The 17,230-nt window shown below is 38.1% G+C and overlaps 1 protein-coding gene across 1 annotated transcript; it reads right to left on the minus strand.

The window, feature by feature from the left end:
- Nucleotides 1-237: 237 nt before the first annotated feature.
- LOC147634667 (uncharacterized) lies at nt 238-1,350 on the minus strand. Its single transcript, XM_086803396.1, has 2 exons — nt 1,223-1,350; nt 238-904 (listed from the first exon to the last, which is right to left on the minus strand). Exon 2 carries the CDS (start codon nt 887-889, stop codon nt 464-466), a length of 426 nt encoding a protein of 141 aa, XP_086659522.1. The 5' UTR covers nt 890-904; nt 1,223-1,350; the 3' UTR covers nt 238-463.
- Nucleotides 1,351-17,230: the final 15,880 nt, after the last annotated feature.

Genomic DNA, 17,230 nt, shown 5'->3' on the forward strand with positions numbered 1-17,230 from the left:
ATACAAAATGATCATTTAATTCTTGGAAGAGCGTTAGTGCTACCAAATGTTATTGCTTGTAATAATGTAAAGAATACAAAATGATCATTTAATTCTTGGAAGACCAATATCTAACTAAAATAATTTTTCCTATATGGTTTCTTGCTAGATAATCATGATGAATTAAAGGTAAGTATCAAGCTATAAGGTATCACATGGACGTAACAATTGGCCTAAAAAAAGATGTAAGGTACTTGCGAACTCAAAAAGAGATATATATAATTACACAAATGAAAGAGGAATACAATAATTTATGAGATCTTGCTAATTGAGGTGTCATTTTATAGAGGTAGGGGCGAAGAGAGATTAGAAAGGAGAGCAGTCAAAATGCTAAATTTTAAGGTTGAGAGTTACTCGCTTATTGAAAACAAGCATCTATTACGCACGTTTTCGAAGGTCATTAAATCGACTGGCTAGAAAGCCTTTATTGCCCGGCTGCGAAAGCCGCGACGGGGAACGTCTTGGTGATTCCGGCGAAGCTCTTGAAGTGAATTTTGTCGGCGGCAACCTTGTCGACGGTGATCTCGCCGACGGGTGGCCACAGCATGAGCTCTTTGGCCTTCACCCCTTTCAGCTTCTTGATGCGCCCGACCTCCACGAAGCCCGTGATCTGCACGTCGTAGCTCACCAGCTTCTTCACCATCTTGAAGTCGTGCTCCACCTTCTTCTTCTGCTGGATCCACATGTACCCCGTCTCCTTCACGTAACCCATCTCCACCACCTCCTCCAGCGGCAGCAGCCCCTCCGGCAGCCCGCTCTCCTTCAGCAGCGCCACCGCCTGCTTCAGCGCCTCCTCGTGCCCCGTGTACACCACGGCTCCCTGCCTCTCCGCCGGCACCTGCGTCTCCATCCCTTTTTCTGCAAACTACGATAGCGGGTCGCAAAGTCATGTCACATTAGGGTAAGGTCGCATATCTCTCTCTCTCTCTCTCTCACACACACACACACACACACGACTGATGTCAACAATAGCGTAATGTTTCATCTCTCTCTCTCTCATACACATACGCACAGCTATAATAATAAAGGATCCAAATTATCGTGCGCGCACCCACACACCCACACCCACACCCACCACCCCCCCCCCCCACACACACACACACGTACGTCACACACACACGTACGTAAGGTCGTACCGAATGTATTCAGCAATAACCTCTAGTATTATCAAGACAAGCTTTACCTGTGCTGTGCCCACGTACTTAGATTTGAGAAGCCAGCCTCACAAGTATGGAAGCTCCAGAAAACGATGACAGAGGGCCCTTTTATGTATGACCCTCCTCCCTAGTGCTACAAAAGACTTGCCGGCAGGGGAGGACACTCCGAGGTTGGTGGGCTCCGTAGCCATATGTTCTTTTTGGGCTCCTATATATGCCATTTGTTCAAAACGGGGTTTGGCGTTTTCACACATCATAAGAAGATGCCCAATGCCATCGTTTAGAGCCGAGTGTGAATTTCCTCTTGTATTTTAGCTCCACCACTTGCAAATGTTTGAAGACACCCTTGACCACATGTTCATATGTTGCAAGCTCCATGATTCGTTTCTTGTGAACTTTGCTATAACGACCATAACACTTTCTTAGGGGCAATAGGGTAGCCCATCCATAAATCTCCGGCTTAAGAAGCTCGGCGCATGGATTCAATACTCGAACCTTCCCCCTCCCACATAAGGTACTGAGTTTTACAAAAACACCCCTTGCGATTTAAAAAATAACCATTACACTTTATCATGTGACCTTTACTTGGGCACCATAAGAACGATTTTTATTTTTATTTTCACATGGCAATAAGGGGTGGTTGAAAAATGAGTTCAATCATTAGAGTTATTAACAATAGAAATGAAAAACATTAGCTGACGGGCATGCTGTTCAGCTAATAGAATGGTTGAGTTCCACGATGAGGACTCCAGTTCAATGCCTAGGGACTACACGATGGATGACACGCATGGCACACACATATCCACCTTCCTAACAAAAAAAGAAATGAAAAACATTCATGTAAAAATGTGTGGCCTTTTCCATTCTCCATTCTATTTGGCCTCGTTTAATATGCATGGTGACATGTCATCACGGTTATGTGTATTTATGGAATGATGTTTCATATATTGGTGTGAAAGTGGTGTTGAGAGAGAGGCTGGTGTGGAGAAAAATTGAGACCGGAAGGACCTCCTACGTAGAAACTCTATATAGCACATGCATTCAAGGAGCAACTAAAAAACCACTACCTAAGATTTTTTTGAGATTTTCCATAGAAATAGAGAGCAATATTTAATATTATGTTTAGAGTAATGCAGATAAGTGTGGAATAACTTTTTTTGGTTGTGTGAGTGTTGTATAGAATATATATGATGAGGCTTTGATGTGAACCCATTATGTAGAGTAATCTACCCATTGAGCTTGTTTCTGTCTTTTAATTTTATTGTCCTTTATACCTTATTGAAGTGATATCACTCCATAATCAAAGTTCCATTTAATTTGTATGCCTTAGTTCCAATAGCCCATATCTCTTGCAAAAACCTTCCCATAACATAAAGGTAAAAATTATTCATGCCCATGTATTTTGATTTTATTGTTTTCCCCTGTTCTTTTTACTCTTTTTCCAAGAGGTTGCTAAGGATCATACATATGGCATGTTCGCTAGATTATGTCTTCTACTTATGCTCTTATTAAGGTTATTTCTCACCATATTCTTTGCACCCCACAAGAAAACAAAACCACAAGGTTACGGGCTCAGGGGGTTCACTATATGTAAACTCTCTATATCACGTGCGTTCAAGGCCTAATTAATAAAACCCCTTATCTATAAATTTTTCATGAATAAAACACACCCTTTTTCTATTCAATATGTAAATACCCCCTTTAAATGGTACCCTTCTGTATGTAAAAAAAGTGTGTAAAAAGGGATCAAAAAAACCCCTTCTGTTGAACCCACGTGCTACGCTAGTGATAGCCAAAATGATGCAATAGGCCCCCTAAAAAGTGGTATCGACAAGAGCAACATTTTAATGACACTTTATATGTCGCTTTTAGTGACGCTTTTTACGATGCTAAAAGAGATAGTACTTAAGTGAATCCTTTATAATATAATAAAATTTAAAATTTAAAGTGTTTCTTCGCATTTAATTTAAAGTGAATCCTTAAGTGAATCCTTTATAATATAATAAAATTTAAAGTGTTGCTTGGCATTTAATTTTGTGCCACTAAGTAACTCACTTGTTGATTTACATGCAACGTAGCCTATGATATTTCCTCTCTCTCTCTCTCTCTCTCTCTCTCTCTCTCTCAAACTTAATCACTTCCTCATCATCTTGCGTAGGGATGTCCGCCTTCATCTTGAATAACTGATGGTATCTCACGTGCTTCATCTTGTACTTGACTCTCTACATGTTTATTTTTGACTACCACTTCATCGATGAGCTCTTCAACATCCTTATCTTGAAAATAATCTTTGGACAAAGAGTGACTTGTATGACATACCACCATTTGTTGTCATTTATATCTGTGTGAAACACAACCTTGTAGGAAGAAACACATGGAGTGTAAATTAAGCATGTATAAGAGGATGATATAGTAGAAGCTTTTGGTTAGAATTTTCTTGTTCACAAAGGTAAAGAAGCATAAATGTGTCTCTCCTTGTTTGCCAAAATTTTGTGGAATTTGGATGCCTTTTCACGGTTGCTTGAATGCCTCCACACACCACATCCTTGAACCACTTCACATCTAGTATAAAATTTTGGAATGTCCTGAATCTAACCCTTAGGATGTTTTGAACCAGGCCACAATAATCAAGCATTGCTCCACTCTCTTGCTTAAAGTTTGCCATAACCACACAATCTTGAGTATTTCTCTTTGTATCTATGCATTGAGTGTGGAAATGCCTTCCTTCGAATGACATGTCATTGTATGTACCTTATAGGCTAATACCAACACCAAATGAAATGTATTTATGAAAATGAATAACCATATCATAAGATTCTATATATATATAAAAAGTAGAGACATACTTACATGAGGCTCGCATCCTCTTGCACACTCCGAGCGCACTCCCATTCTTCTTCTGTCTCACAACCTCTCCATACTTTTCCACCTTTTCTATATTTTTTTTTATAAAGCCAATTAATGGTATAATCTTTCAAAAGTGATGCAAGCTCAGAAGGAAATGGCAAGCATCTCGAACGCATCCTAAATGCTCTTCTATATCTATTTCTTCTCACCTCTTCATACCTTGCCACTCACCTCTTCATAACTGGACTACTAAGAATACAAAATGTATTTACCTTCTTCAACATTTATGTGGCCATTGGCCATTCTCCTTGCTCTTACTTTACCTTGTTATACATGGGAACCATGTGCTCATCATCCTCATTAAGTTCCACAATTGTGGCACTTTAGGATTCGTTGGAGAGAGATACTCTGAAATGTAGACACATGTTTCTTGCACTAACCAGCCCTCTGTGCCATGCTTCCTTTTGGCCTAGCTCTTTGTCTAATGAAATCCTTCAAGGTTTTCATAAAATGCTCAAGGGGAAGAACATCCATAAAATTCTCAAGGTCTTCATAAAATGCTCAAGGAAGAACATCCATCGAGCATGTGCAACATCATACACTGACACTTCATCTATCAAGTTTACCCACAAGATGTAATTGACAAGTGAGGATAGTTCTTAGAAAGTCTTCCTCAATCATGCAAATTGACTCCACTGCCATTACTTAGGCTACATCAATAGTGGATGGATGTACCTAATATGGATTTTGAATCCATTTAATTAGCACAACTAATCTTACAAACTAGTGCAATACTAAAATAAATCCATGTTGGAATTTTACTTTTTCATACCTCACCACTACCCCCATTTTGTACATGGCCTCGTGCACTTTTTTATCTCCACACCCACTAATGCATATGGGAAGAATGAACTATGTAGCACAAAACATTACAATCAATGTTATGTAACTACGTAGCACAAAACATTACAATCAATGCTATGTAATTACAATGTAAGACCATTCACGAAGCTTATACAAGAAGATTGGACACACGTGTAACATCTTGTGCCAATCATGTGATTTTAGACCCCCATATTAGACAAAGCTAAGAATTAATCATATTCAATATTTGATGCAGATCATTAAAAATGTATCATCGAATATTTGGGACCACATAATTGCCAAGAGAGATTCTTTAATGGTTCAGGAGGACTTGAGATTGATTAAACGTCTCCCCACGACTTGGCCAATAGTTCAAGAGAATGGGAAGGTAATTTCACCTAAATCACCTTGGATTTTGACAAAGAAGGAGGAGAAGAAAGTGAAGGATCAAATTGCCTCCTTTTGTTCCTCTATGGCTGCCATCCGTTCTTTAAAGGGGTCATTCACAAAATCAAACAAGAAAGGAATAACTCAATTATATAGGTGAAAAAAGATTGAGTATCTTGTCATTCTCATTGGTGGTTTATGGGAAAATCCTCTCCATAGTACTTCCCAATCACGTACTTTTAGAGGATGTGGGGAGACCCCTTTCGTAGACCCCTTTTGTAGATGGAACAAAGTTTTCATGAAAAAATGGAAAAAATCGGTGATGGTCTTTATACACAAAATTCTTGAGGTGCTTCGGCCATGATGTAACAAGTGATGGTCCACAAATTGGAATCACGTACTTTTAGAGGATGTGGGGAGACCCCTTTTGTAGATGGAACAAAGTTTTCATGAAAAAATGGAAAAAATCGGTGATGGTCTTTATACACAAAATTCTTGAGGTGCTTCGGCCATGATGTAATAAGTGATGGTCCACAAATTGGACAAGCATTGTGACCAGATTTGTGTCTCCTAATTATGCACAATGCACAAATATTTTTTATTTACATCAAGATAAATCAGATTTGATAATTCAAATCATAGGAAGGTGATTGAGTATAGAAAATAAACCAGAGCACTCTCCATATCCCGAAAAGTCATGCACTGTCCACATTAAAATTTCCTTCATCTCTATGCTATGTTGTGTAAGCGCACATCCATGTTCCTGAAGTTATGCTTATCGGCACGAGAAGAGGTAGCATCACATGACCCTTCTTTATTGCTTCAAAAGGAGGGAGATTGTAGTTCACTACTACCAATGGCTATGTGCTGTAAATGAGACTCATCACATTTTGGACATTGAGTTGAATATTTGTGAGCACACCTAAATAGCACACAATCATTGACACATGCATGTATATGCTCGTAATCCATGCCAAGTGCTATCAATACTCTTCTAGCATGCACCTTTGTGTTTAGAATCTTATTGTCAGCAGGAAGTATCTTTTTCATGAGCCTACATACACACAAGGGAACATGTATGAATTTTAAATATTATTTATAAAGGGTACAATAAATTATGAATTACTAATAACGACAAACGTTAGGGACTCACCTAAAGAGGCTTGTAACACTAGCATTGCTCCAACCATACATGGTTTGTAAGTTTAAGAATTCCAAGGTCGCATATGAAGGGTAGAGTATGCACACTCCTCGTACTCCTCGTATAGTGGAGTGCTTCTAGATTGTCGCGAACAATTGATCTTCGTCAAGTGTGGTTTCAGACCCAAAGAAGTCATCAATCATCTCTTCCATGCCCAAATCTTCATGACTTCATGTGAAATTGATGGACGAATTTCTTCCTCATGCTGAGTACATGGGATCACCTCACTTCTAGCATGGAGGTCTCTAAAGCCTCTACATAGTTGTCCACTCATTATAGAGTAATGAGGCATAGACTCCCTCATTCTACGACATGTCTCCTCCTCATCCACGTCCTACAAAATAGACTACCTTATGAATACCTAAATCATGTGCGTAAGAAATGCGATAGGAATATATATACTCACCAAAGAATTCGGATGCCAGATATCTTTGACTCGGCTATAAACACACGATGATTTACTCTCCTGCATCTCTCACATGGACATAGAATCTTTTGACAAAACCACTCATGCTGACTTCTCAATGGGTGGTGTGTCTTCCTCGGAATAAGAAGGTGGAGATGAACAATTATCTATTCATGGTGGTAAGTGCCTGCAAACCAACCTTCAGAATACAAATGTGCATCAACAATCCATTCCTTGAGCAAAAAACTACTCTTTGGAATCTGCAAAAATAGGGTGGTCCTTTTTTCCTTAGTATGTGGCTATACCCATGCTTGTAGCTACATAGGTAGCCGTTTCATAGCTATACACATGGCTATACCAGTGTTGGTATAGCCACATGTATATAGCCGTACATATTGTGAAAAAAATAGGATAGCCCCTTCCTAACCCACACAGTGCAGTGCCTGTTCTCCATCAAACATCTTCTCCTTGTGGTTCTTGAATATTGGCTTTCCAAACCCTAGCTATGGTATGCTCTTGTACCTTTCCCTAATCTCCCTCTTGCCCTTGCTATCATGCACTTCTCACAAGACCCTTTCCTCCACAAGCCGTCACCTCTTCTCTCTCAGATTTCTCCCTTCACATGTAAACCCTCTTCTCCCTCCCTCTTGCCCTTGCTATCAAGAACTTCTCACAAGACCTTTTACTCCACAAGCCCTCACCGTTTCTCCCTCAGACTTCTCCCTTCTTAGGTAAGCCCTCTTCTCCCTTCACAAGCAAGAAAGGTGTCTCTTTATTAAGGTAATCTTTTATGCATAAGCTTAATGCACAAGCTGCCCTATAAGCTTATGCATGAGCTTAATGCATAAGACTACATAAGCTTAGGCATAGAAGCTCATGAATAAGCCTCAATGCATAGAAACTCATGAGGCTCTATGCACACCCCTCTATGCAATGAGCTTCTATGCATAGAGGATTAAACATAGAGCCTCATGAGTCTCTATGTGTAGAAGCTCATGTAAATGTCTCATGAGCTTCTACTATGTATGCATAGAGCTTTACATTAAGCCTATGCATAAGCTTAATGCATAGAGCTTATGCATTAAGCCCATGCATAAGCTCTATGCATAAAGCTTATTCACGAGCTAAGTATATGCATTAGCTTATGCATAGAAGATCATGAATAAGCATCTATACATAGAAACTCATCACGATCTATGCATAAGCCTAATGTTTTTGCAATAAACATTATGTTTATGGTTTATGGTTCATCTGTTTGTAGGTCCTTTTTTTGGTCTAACATCCTGCCCTTCTTATATATTTAGGTAAGCTCTAAACCATAGACCCTTTGTACACTGGGAGTTATTTTTATTCATGTTACTAGTATGTATGAATAAAGAGCTCTATGCAAAAAGAGGTATCTATGCATAGAGGGCTTTATGCATAGAGATATTATGTATAAGAGGCCTATATGGATGAATTTTAGAGCATACATGTAGATATAATATACATGCTTGCATATGTATGCTTTATTCATGCATAATAGAGAATAGCAAAAGATCTAATATGCATGTATATGTATGCTATATGCATGCTCTATGTAGACTATGGATAGGAGTTTTAAGTATTTATGTTTATGTATAGATAGATTGAAAGATCCCTGCCCCCTCTACGCAACAAATTCGGGGGTGCTAGCAACGGAAGTAGCACTTCTTGCGCAGGGCAGAGCCTCTCACTCAGGGCCTCGCCCATGGATATTCGGACAAGAGACTAATCCCTCAGTTCCTCCAAAATCAAACCCGGAAAAACTTCCCTTGCCTAGAAAGCACGGGCGATTCCTTTAGGATATTTTTATTCTAGCATAGTCAAGAGCCTTAACTAACCAAACTGATCTGACCGAACTAGTAAGTCACATGGTTAGATCAAGGAAGAGACTTGCACTTGGATCATAGAGACCAACGCTTTTTTCCTCATCAAGAGGCACATCCGTTGATTCTTTTCCATAGACAAGGACGAGATTTACTTTATCTATCGTAACATAACAGAATTGAGTCTCATTTTAGGGATCCATCAGTCCAGCCTAGCCCCATCCAATCCCATGGGTTGGGTGGCCAACCGCCCAACCACTGTAGTGATAGGATCCATTTAGGAATTTGGTTATGTTTTGTCCCAGGTACCAAGGAGGAAAAGAGTTCCCAGGCCCCCTAGCCGGCACTTCAAGCAAACTTCAAGATAGTCTCACCACTTACACACCCAATATGAAATTGTCTGTTTCACAGATTCAGCTATCTTTAAAACAATCTTTTAATGAAACCATAGTATCACTGATCATAATCCTCCAAAATATCCAGGTTGAATTCTAATTTCCAATCATTCCTTCATCGGTGTACCTATGGCATCATTGGCAACCAGAACACTCACCACACTTGTCCACTCAAGGGCCTTTTCAATAGTTCCTAGCTCATAGTACCCGGAAATATATTCACTTATAAAAATTCAGATGGACAGCAAGATCAACCAATAGATCCATATAAAAGAGCCATGGACTCATCCGTTGAGGATCAGCAAGGTCAATCAATCAGATCCATGCCCGAGTTCAAAAAACAACTCTAACACCTTGTTCCATTTTCTTCCTCGACACACATGTGGGTATCTTTGGCGACCCAGAGCCCGAGCACCGTATGGTCAGCACCCTCTAGGATCCTTCATAGGTCACCTAGCGCTTCACTCATAGGCCGCTTCCTTGGTCTCTCATCCACCGTATCAAAATCTTACCATTTAAATCGAACCGAGGCTGGTCAAGACCTCGGCCGACCTTGCTACGCGAGACGTCCTCCATTGACTTTCCGTCAGCTGTTACAACTTTATCACCTAGGTCTCCACACGACCTCATTAACAAGATGGTCCAAATGCTTCCCTAGCATTCTTGACATAAAACAGTCATTTAAAAATAGATCATAATTATAGTTTCTAACGAACTCTCATCTTTTCACATCGTTCCACATCATTTCCCGTTATTCCACATTCTTCTAAATCAATTCACTTTGCTTAATCCACATCCAATCATATGTATTCTCATCGTCCTTCATCCATGCCAATCCAATCACATCATATTACATCTCATCATATCTATCCACATCTATCCTCATCACATCTATCCACATCACATCTCATCCATTCCCATCTACCCATATCCACATCACATCACATCACACCATTCACATCTCATCTCATCCATTCACATCTACCCCGATCCATATCACATCCATTCACATCACATCTCATCCATTCACATCTATCCTGATTCACATCACATCACATCACATCACATCCATTCACATCTATCCCGATTCACATCGCATCACATCACATCCATTCACATCACATCTCATCCATTCACATCACATCACATCCATTCACATCACATCTCATCCATTCACATCTATCCCGATTCACATCACATCCATTCACATCTATCCCGATTCACATCACAACACATCCATTCACATCACATCTCATCCTTTCACATATCCTTACATCTCATTCTCATCTCTCCATTGACATCCACATCCACATCCATTTACATCACATCACATCCTTTCACATATCCTCACATCTCATTCTCATCTCTTCATCCACATCCATTTACATCACATCACATCTTATCACATATCCTCACATCTCATTCTCATCTCTTCATTTGCATCCACATCCATTTACATCACATCACATCTTATCACATTCACATCCACATCCATTTACATCTTATCACATCCACATCCACATCCATTCACATCCACATCCACATCCATTTACATCCTATCACATCCACATCCACATCCATTTACATCACATCACATCTTATCTCATCCACTCACATCTTATCACATCGCATTCACATCTTATTCACATTTAGTAACATTTTCTATTTTCCATATCGATGACACTTTTCTAAATTTCTGCCAATTACTTGGCCTAGTTAAAGGCACTTTTTCTCGACGGATATTTTCATATTCTCTCTCAAATTTCTTAAGTGAAATATATTCAATATCCTTCTTTTGAGTAAAAGATTCATGGGATTTATGAAAATCAATTCTACCCATATTTCCCAATAATGCTCAAAATTCCACTTTTGATAAATACTCATAATTTGAATTATGCTAAAAATTTCTCTTTTTCCATTTAATTTCTTGGATCTCAAATATCATGGGAATTTCTCTTTTTGCATTTAAATGATTGAATTCCAAATGTCATGGGAATTCCTCTTTTATCATAAAATAAATTTATCTAAAATTTCTCTTTTCTTTAATAAAATATCCATTATTTCAATTGTACCAAGAATTCCACTTTTACCATTTAAATGATTGAATTCCAAATGTCATGGGAATTCCTCTTTTATCATTTAAATTTTCTTGTGCATAAAATAAATTTACCTAAAATTTCTCCTTAAATTTAAGTAAAAATATCCATTAACTCAAATATGCCAAGAGTTTCACTTTTACCATTTAAATCATTGAAATGCTCTTTTATCATTTAAATTTTATTATGAATAAAATAACTTCTCTTTAAATAAAAATATTTATTATTTTAATATACCAAAATTTCTCTTTTTCCATTTAATTACATGAATCTCCATTATCATGGGAATTTATTTTTTTACATAAAAATAAAAATACCAAAAAATTTTCTTTTCATAATTTAATTATTTATGCATAAATACTAAAAACAAGTTTTCCATGAATTTGATGAAAATCGTTCTTTTAGCATAGGATGTCCAATCCTAGGATATGGTAGGAAGTCCTCTTTTCACATTATGCATAAAAATGAGTTATGTATTAATTTCTAAAATTTTTGCCATAGCTGCTATTACTGATAGTTTTCAATATTTTTTGGAAAGAATAAGACTTTGTAGTACAATTATGATAAAATAATTATCATTAGACCTAAATCTAATTTATGAAATTAAATCATAAGTTTACTATAATTTTATTAGCATAAAAGCATAAAAAAGCCATTTTCTAACCTCTAGCTTAACTAGCATAGAGTTTGATTTTTGAATTGAGAATTTATTAATGAGAAGCATCCATTTGAAAAAGAATTAGTCATAGGAATGACCATTATTTTGTGGAGAGAGAGATATACATAAAAAGCATCCTAGTTAAGCATAAATATAAACTTTTTGTGATTAATCATTAGAATTCTTAAACAAAATTTAATTTGCATTGAAAAACAATTCATTTAAAACTTCTCAATCTTGAGAGGGGTTGAGAAGTGAAATCATTGAGAATATTAAAGAAAACCATGAAATTACATCTTACCTCTTGATTTTTCTTGCTTCTTTATCTTAGAAGGAAGCCCCCAACCAATCAATTGGTTTAGTATGTTGAGAAGAAAGCTCCAAGGATTGTTGAAGAGAGAGAGAAGCTCCAATCTCTCCAAAAGTAGAGGATTTTTAAGGGATAATAGAAAATATGAGTATTTTAATGTAATACTGTATGGTATAGTTCACATATTTTTTTACAAAAGACTAAGGATCTACTTATAGGTGAGGGAGGCCACTAACTGAGTCCAACTAAGTTCTAGAATTTTCCAGCTTCAGTTTGGCTAAATTTGGACAAGATTTGGATCAGTTTGGCTCCCTTTTTTATTTGGTTTAATCCAGGAGAGAGGAGAGATAAAAATATCACAATTTTTTTGAATTAAAAACTGATCCACATGTGTGAAATAGGTGCCTACCTCAAGAGCATCCCCCTCCTTATTACCAAGGTGTCAAAAATTCATCATTTCTCCAAAATATCTCTTTTTTTAGTAATATCTCTTAATTTTTAACTAATAAACCTTGTACTCAGTCAACTCTTCATCTTATGTGAGCATTTCCTCATTTTTGGGTATTTTCTTTTATTCCAATAATCCTTAAGTATATTTTCTCAAACTAGTATCTTATCTTTTAAGAAAACAGTTTATTTTATAACAACATAAAATCAATGTTCATTTGTTTATATGTCTATAGCTTGAAGTAGTGTGGACCGCCTCCCTACGTAGGATAGGCTATGATTTTGCATTATAATGGGGTTTGAAAACTCTCTTTGAAAGGGTGCAAGATGGAGGATGGATTGTTATTTTTAGAGGCCGTGCTTGGCAAGCATGGCAAGTGAGTATATTCCTAAAACTATAATTTTTTAAAACTGATTTTCACTTATATTAGTTTTGTTTTATTTTAGGATCATGTTACTACAAACCATTTTATCATAAATGGTGAAAATGTGCAAGCAAGAAGTAATGGAAATGTGACAGAAGAGGATGGACCTGTAAGGGATGATAATAATTGAAATGTGTGAGATATGGACCCCTCAATGGAGCTCCGGATTCCATAGATTTTAATTATGCTTTATTTTGTATATGGCCTTTTTGGACTCATGCACTTATGTAATTTTGTTAAGTATTGTAAAATACTGAGTATGAATTGTAATTATTTTTTTATTTGTAAATTTTTATTTATATATGTAAAACAAATAGAGACAGATTGGGAGAGATGTGGGGACACATCTCTCCCAGTCTTCCCCTTTTTTTTGTTATAGAGATTGTAGCATGGCTATAGGCGTGACTATAGATGTGGCTACCATGCGGCTATATAGTCGTGGGCCCTAGCCATGTGCATAGACGTGCTTATAGCCACGTGTGGGGGAATTTTTTCTAGCTACTTTTCTTTTATAAGCACACGGTTCTGAACATATCTATGCTCCCCCTGTGTTGTAGTGATGTATAGAGATAATAATGGATACATCATCATGAAAGAATGCACATACTAAAAATCAAAGAAGATCGGGACTACAGCCAAAATAGGTCATGTCATTAATCTAATGCTCCTACTCATTTGAGTTACGGTGCCTATGATGCTCCTTATCATTATCATCATCTTCAGCATTGTGCTCTCTATGACGCCACTTGGGGGAAGGTGATAGACCAACCTCCTATAATGTATCATCATATATATATATATATATATATATATATATATATATATATATATAACACTTATTATATTATGTAATTATTTAATTACCATATCACTAAGATTAAATAATAATCACATTATAAACAATATTATGTTATTTAAACACATTCCTAAGGTACAAGCTCCACTCCATGCGACAAGAGCTCTGTGAGATCCCCCCCTCCGGGGACGGCAGAAGTGACGTCGGCCTCCCGCATGCAGGGTGGGGATCCACACTCGAGGCCTTGCCCGCGCGGATGTCGGAGAAGAGGCTAGCCTGGCGGTTTCTCCAAAAGTGAGCCTAGAAAAGATCCCCTCGCTTGGAAGGCACGAGCGATTCCACCATGGAAAAAATCTGCTAACGGGGGTATTACTCTAAAATGAGTCAAAGTCTTAACTAGATAAACGGATCTGATCAAACCTGAAGTCACATGGTGAGATCAAGAAGAGACTTGCACTTAGTCCATGGAATCATCGCTTTTTTCCTCATTTACGAGAGGCACAGCCGTGCTGATCCCCCCCACACAACAAGGTCTTCTCAGGATTTAATCTAATTAACATAACTAATCGTATCTAGTTGTTTCACAAGAATCCTCCAATCCAGTCCATGGGTTGGTCAACCACCCAAGACCACTCCCGAGACCACTGTATTGGTGGGATTTCTTTATAAAGATTTGGTTGAGTTTTTGCCCAAGTACCGAGGAAAAGAGTTCCCAAGCTATAAGATTCCTCCCCAGCCTCTCAAGATGTCCAGTATCTTCCCCTATAATCAATCCCCTCTTCAGAAATATAAAAGATCTTGTTTTGCCTGTTTTGGCCTAGAGAGAGAAAATATTCTAGAGAGAGGTTATTTAGCTTTTGAATATTTTTGGATGGAAAAATATATCTTCTTATTAAAGTTCCCTCAAAACAGAAGTTCAAAAAGATTTTCAGAAGGTGCATTAGAAATCAAGTATAATCTGTTCAAGAGGCCTTATCCTAGGGGTGCTGATTTTCAAAAAATTTGAAATTAAGGTTTTGAGGGGCCAATCAAATTCATCCAAATGTGTGGAGAAGATAAATAGAAGAAATAAAGAAACCCCCCCTCCCAAAAAAAAAGAGTAAATACTCACATAAGATGAAGAGTGGACTAATAAAGGACCAAAGGAATTACTAAAAAAATGGATTTTTGACACCTCACAATGAGAATTCCCCTCTCATGAAGGAGGCGCCTACTTCACATGTGTTGTGGAGTTTAAAATTATCAAAAATTGAGATATTTCATCTCTCCTCTCTCCTAATTCAAGTCTAGTTCCAAAAAGTAAGCTAAACTGACCTAAAAATGGTCAAACATCTTCATTGCGGCTTGTTACATCCTCCATATGCTCCATATCAGTGAATGTATTATACATCACTTTGGAACGTGGTGCAATAGGGATGACGTACCACCATTTGATGTCATGCACCATTGGTAGATAGATAACCTACTCAAATACACACAGTACAGTAATTAATTAGCATATCAAAAGTCAAGGGGTACGCGAGCTTAGATATATATGTACATGAAACACATTAGTAAAAAAATGCATACCTGCTCACATTGTTGTGGCAATATGAGCCTATCTTTCTTTGTTTGCCAGAACTTTGTAGAGTCAATAGTTACATATCCACTTGCATGGCGTTTTATCGTTGCATCAGGCCCTTTTTCTACCACGTTCATTTGCCATTTGACATCCAAAACATACACAAAGAAGCGACGAAAGTCAAGCCTAAATATGTCTTGGATTATGCCACAATAATCATCCATTTTTCCATTAGCTCCCTCAAAGCTACTAATGACACCGCAATCTTGTGTATTTCTCTTTTCATCAATTCTCTGTGTTCGAAAATGCTTGCCTTCACACCATATAGCATTGAACATAGTGCACTGGACCAAAATAGAAGCAATATTTGTGTAAGCAATGTGAATAAATATTAAAAGCAAATCACTTACAACTAATGCAAAACATTAGTTCTATGTACCTTTGACATGCATCCTCGTGCATACTCCCATTCTTCCGCCGTGATATGCAGCCCCTCGTCGCTCTCTGCTTTCTCCATTTCCTCATGCAACCAATCAACATGGATATCATTCGGAAGTGTTGCTAGATGCTTAGGGTACGCCTTCCGAGAGCCATGTTGCCTCCGAAAGAGAGCTCTTTCTGCTTGCCTTTTTGTCTTTGCATCCTCATATCTTGTAACCCATCTGCTCATCACATCACTATTAAGGATACAAGTGAAATTGAGATCATCAATCAATGTTCTGTCAATTACTTTACTCTGTCCTTTTCCTTGAGGCACAATAGAGGTCATCCTCAAGTCCTCTTCATTGCTCCATAGTCGTGGCAAAGAGCTGTCCACCTGACCAAGAAATTCTGAAATATATACAAGAGACTCTTGTATCAACCAACCCTCGGCCATGCTTCCTTCAGGCCTTGCACTTTGCCTCACAAAGTCTTTTAAGGTCTTCATGAAGCGCTCTAGGAAGAACATCCAACGTGCATGCACAGTACCACATAAAGCAATTTCGTCCACTAAATGCACAATGAGATGTAGTTGACTTGTGAGAATGGTTTGCGGAAAAGTCTCCTCTACCAAACAAACCACCTCCACTGCCATAACACGCGCATCATCCAACGTGGCTGGATCAATTGTTTTGGAACTAACATATCTGAAAAATAAATAAATAGTACGTTATACCTCATGCACGTTCATTTTGCAAGGTATAATGAAGGGTGATCTGAGCATGGGTTTTACATACCTCACAAGCTCGCCCATCTTATAAATACATTTTTTCAAACTCTTATTCGCACAATGGTCGATGCTAGTAGGTAGTATGAACTGCGCACATAAGAGCACATTTATGGTTTATGGCATTACAAAATTTAATTTCAACGTACGTACAAGACTTGGAAAACACTTACTTGAAGCATCTTGTGCCAATCGTGGGACTTCAACCCATATAGTTGCTCAACGCCTCTTTTCTTAGTGGTTGTAAAGGCTCCCTTCAATGATCTCATGCATCCAGTGGGAGTACGCAAAGTGGTGATGGCCTGCTTTACCTGCTTCTCCTCTTTCTTTGATATAATCCATGGTGCAGGCGGAAGACGAACGTGCCCACCCACCTCTCGTGGCCAAGCTTGACGCATACGTCCTGCGACCCGCAAGTCCTCACGTACGCTAACATTGTCTCGTTTACCAGTAATATGTTCCCAAATACCAGATCCCACATTCTTGAAGATGTGCATGGGATCAAGAAGATGGTTGATCTTAAGATGGGTCCAATATGGCAGCCGGAAAAAAATGGAGTACCTGCACAAGGGATTGCTCTATGTGAC

The sequence above is a fragment of the Cibotium barometz genome, chromosome 10 (genome assembly GCF_041138505.1).
Source record: "Cibotium barometz isolate CiBa-2024 chromosome 10, ASM4113850v1, whole genome shotgun sequence".
In the NCBI taxonomy this organism is placed as follows: domain Eukaryota; kingdom Viridiplantae; phylum Streptophyta; class Polypodiopsida; order Cyatheales; family Cibotiaceae; genus Cibotium; species Cibotium barometz.

Excerpts from the sequence above, each read along its gene's own strand:
- LOC147634667 (XM_086803396.1), bottom strand. The coding sequence starts at position 889 with ATGGAGACGCAGGTGCCGGCGGAGAGGCAGGGAGCCGTGGTGTACACG.